General features: G+C 61.2%; 1 protein-coding gene across 1 annotated transcript; it reads left to right on the top strand.

Moving 5' to 3' along the window:
* Positions 1 to 204: 204 nt before the first annotated feature.
* LOC148898482 (potassium voltage-gated channel subfamily A member 1-like) lies at positions 205 to 2,876 on the top strand. Its single transcript, XM_088995661.1, has 2 exons — positions 205 to 830; positions 1,192 to 2,876. The coding sequence occupies exon 2, from the start codon at positions 1,383 to 1,385 to the stop codon at positions 2,859 to 2,861; it is 1,479 nt and encodes a 492-aa protein (XP_088851787.1). The 5' UTR covers positions 205 to 830; positions 1,192 to 1,382; the 3' UTR covers positions 2,862 to 2,876.

Raw genomic sequence — 2,876 nt, 5'->3', positions numbered from 1 at the left:
GGCGCACCACCACGCATTTGTGCCAAGGCTTTTGTGGTGAGTCAGCAGGACGCACGCGACAACGCGCGGAAAGTATTCAGACCAACTCAAAAGTGTTGCCAATAAAACGTGTGCATGTGACCAAACAACCCCCTACCCCAATTGGCGCCGCGGTGCACGTGCAAAGGCGCACAAACACACACAGACGGCTAACTTATGCTCGCGCCGCTTTGGAGAGTCGCTCTGCATTGCGTCGAAAGCTCCGACTCCCTCCCTGCCTCCCCCCTTCCCGCCTCCCTGCTCCCCCCCTCCCGCAGCCATGCATCCATCCGCGTGTAAAAACGCCGCAGAGGAAACGTTCTGTCCATCGGCTGGGCTCGTCTTTCACCCCGTTTTCATCGCCCCCCCCCCCTTAACCCGCACTGCCCCTCCCCCGGCCGCGGATGGGATTCTGCTCACTCGCTGGCTTTCCTCCGGTTTCTGCTGATGTCGAGATAACGTCAAGGGCTGGAGTATTGCTCCTTTAATGTAGCACCCCCCGCACCCCCCAGATCCTGCCATCCTACACATTCCCCCACCCTCCCCTTTCGGAACTGCAGCGTCAAAAAACCCGGCAGATCTCCTCCCGCAGTGCACCGTGAGGGAGCTCCATCCAGCCTGCCTCCCGACGGCCATGTGATGACTTGGCTTCTCGTTGGTTTGTCGTTGTTGCGGTTTTTCCACCACCGTCCCCCCGCCGGACGGGAGCCGACGGCTGAAAAGCTTCACATGGGTGCTGCGACCGGAGCGCCAGACGACGCGTCGGAGAGCACCTCATCGGAGAGCACCTCGTCCGCCAACGTCAGCCGGAGGTAAGACGCTCTGGCCAAGCCGCCACGCCTGCGCGCCGACAAAGCCACAAACCAACGGGATGCGGCAAAAACCGCCCCCCAAAAAACGTGTCGCGCCCCGTGCCCTTTGAGCTCCGAACTCCGTGTCGTGACGATTGCGAGCGCAGCGACGGGGACGCTTTTTGAAAAGCTTTTCCTGCTGCGTGCGTGGAAGCGCTTCGCTAATTGAGCCCGAGAGACCAAAGTCGATAAATATATCAAGAAGTAAAGTGGAGAAAATGCTGAGCGGGCAAATCTCTTTCTGAGTTCCCCGTTTGATCCCATTATCCCCCCGCCCCCACCACCATCCATCCATCTCTCTCTCTCTCTCTCTCTCTCTCAGCGGTGTCGGCGAGCAGCAATGGTCAAGTCAGCGAGAACCGCAGTGGAGCCGCACTGAGGCAAACTCAGCCGAGCAGCCCCCGGTGTCCTGGGGGTGGGGGAGCGCTGCGAGCACTTTAAAGGGCACGGGAAGCCTAGAAGGTTCTCATCCGGCCCGGACACCCGTTTAACAAGCCCCCCCGACCCGTCAAAATGACGGCGGTCTCAGGGGAAAACGCGGACGAGACGTCAACTGTGGCGGGCCACCCCCAGGACGCCTACCTTCCCCCCGACCACAACGAGCACGAGTGCTGCGAGAGGGTGGTCATCAACATCGCCGGGTTGCGGTTCGAGACGCAGCTCAAGACCCTCTCGCAGTTCCCGGAGACGCTGCTGGGCAACCCCAAGAAGCGGATGCGCTACTTCGACCCCCTGCGAAATGAGTACTTCTTCGACAGGAACCGGCCCAGCTTCGACGCCATCCTGTACTACTACCAGTCCGGGGGCAGGCTCCGAAGGCCCGTCAACGTCCCTCTGGATATGTTCTCGGAGGAGATCAAGTTCTACGAGCTGGGGGCGGACGCCATGGAGAGGTTCCGCGAAGACGAGGGCTTCATCCGGGAGGAGGAGAGACCCCTGCCCGATAAGGAGTTCCAGCGGCAGATCTGGCTCCTCTTCGAGCACCCGGAAAGCTCGGGCACGGCCCGAGGGATCGCCATCGTGTCCGTCATGGTCATCCTGATTTCCATCGTCATCTTCTGCTTGGAGACTTTGCCCCAACTCAAGGAGGAGCCCGGCGGGTACCCGGAGACGGTGGGCAACTCCACCGTCTACCGCAAGCCCAACATCCTGACCGATCCCTTTTTTGTCATCGAGACGCTCTGCATCATCTGGTTCTCCTTTGAACTGATCGTCCGCTTCCTGGCCTGCCCCAGCAAGCCGGCCTTCTTCAAGAACATGATGAACACCATCGACATCGTGGCCATCATCCCTTACTTCATCACGCTGGGCACGGAGCTGGCCGAGGACCCCGACGCCGAGGGCGTGGGCGAGCAGGCCACGTCGCTGGCCATCCTCAGGGTGATCCGCCTGGTACGGGTCTTTCGCATCTTCAAGCTCTCCCGTCACTCCAAGGGCCTGCAGATCTTGGGCCAGACACTGAAGGCCAGCATGCGGGAGCTGGGCCTGCTCATCTTCTTCCTCTTCATCGGCGTCATCCTCTTCTCCAGCGCCGTCTACTTCGCCGAGGCCGAGGAGAAGGAGTCCTACTTTACCAGCATCCCCGACGCCTTCTGGTGGGCAGTTGTTTCCATGACCACGGTGGGCTACGGCGACATGGTGCCCATCACCATCGGGGGCAAGATCGTGGGATCTTTGTGCGCCATCGCCGGCGTCCTGACCATCGCGCTGCCCGTGCCCGTCATCGTCTCCAACTTCAACTACTTCTACCACCGGGAGACGGAAGGGGAGGAGCAGGCTCAGCTGCTGAACGTCAGCGAGCGCGACCTCCCGTCCGGCGCAGACTCCAGCCGCCGCAGCTCCTCCCTGGTCTGCAAGTCCGACTACATGGAGATCGACGGCGACCTGAACAACAGCATCGACAACTTCCGGGAGGCCAACCTCAGGACCGGCAACTGCGCTCTCGCCGACCGCAACTGCATCAACGGGAACAAGCTGCTCACCGACGTGTAGGCGCCTGGACTGCGA

Source organism: Hippocampus bargibanti, linkage group LG05, assembly GCF_051943395.1.
Source record: "Hippocampus bargibanti isolate YZ-2025 linkage group LG05, ASM5194339v1, whole genome shotgun sequence".
Lineage (NCBI taxonomy): Eukaryota > Metazoa > Chordata > Actinopteri > Syngnathiformes > Syngnathidae > Hippocampus > Hippocampus bargibanti.
This window is presented reverse-complemented; position numbering and strand designations above follow the sequence as displayed.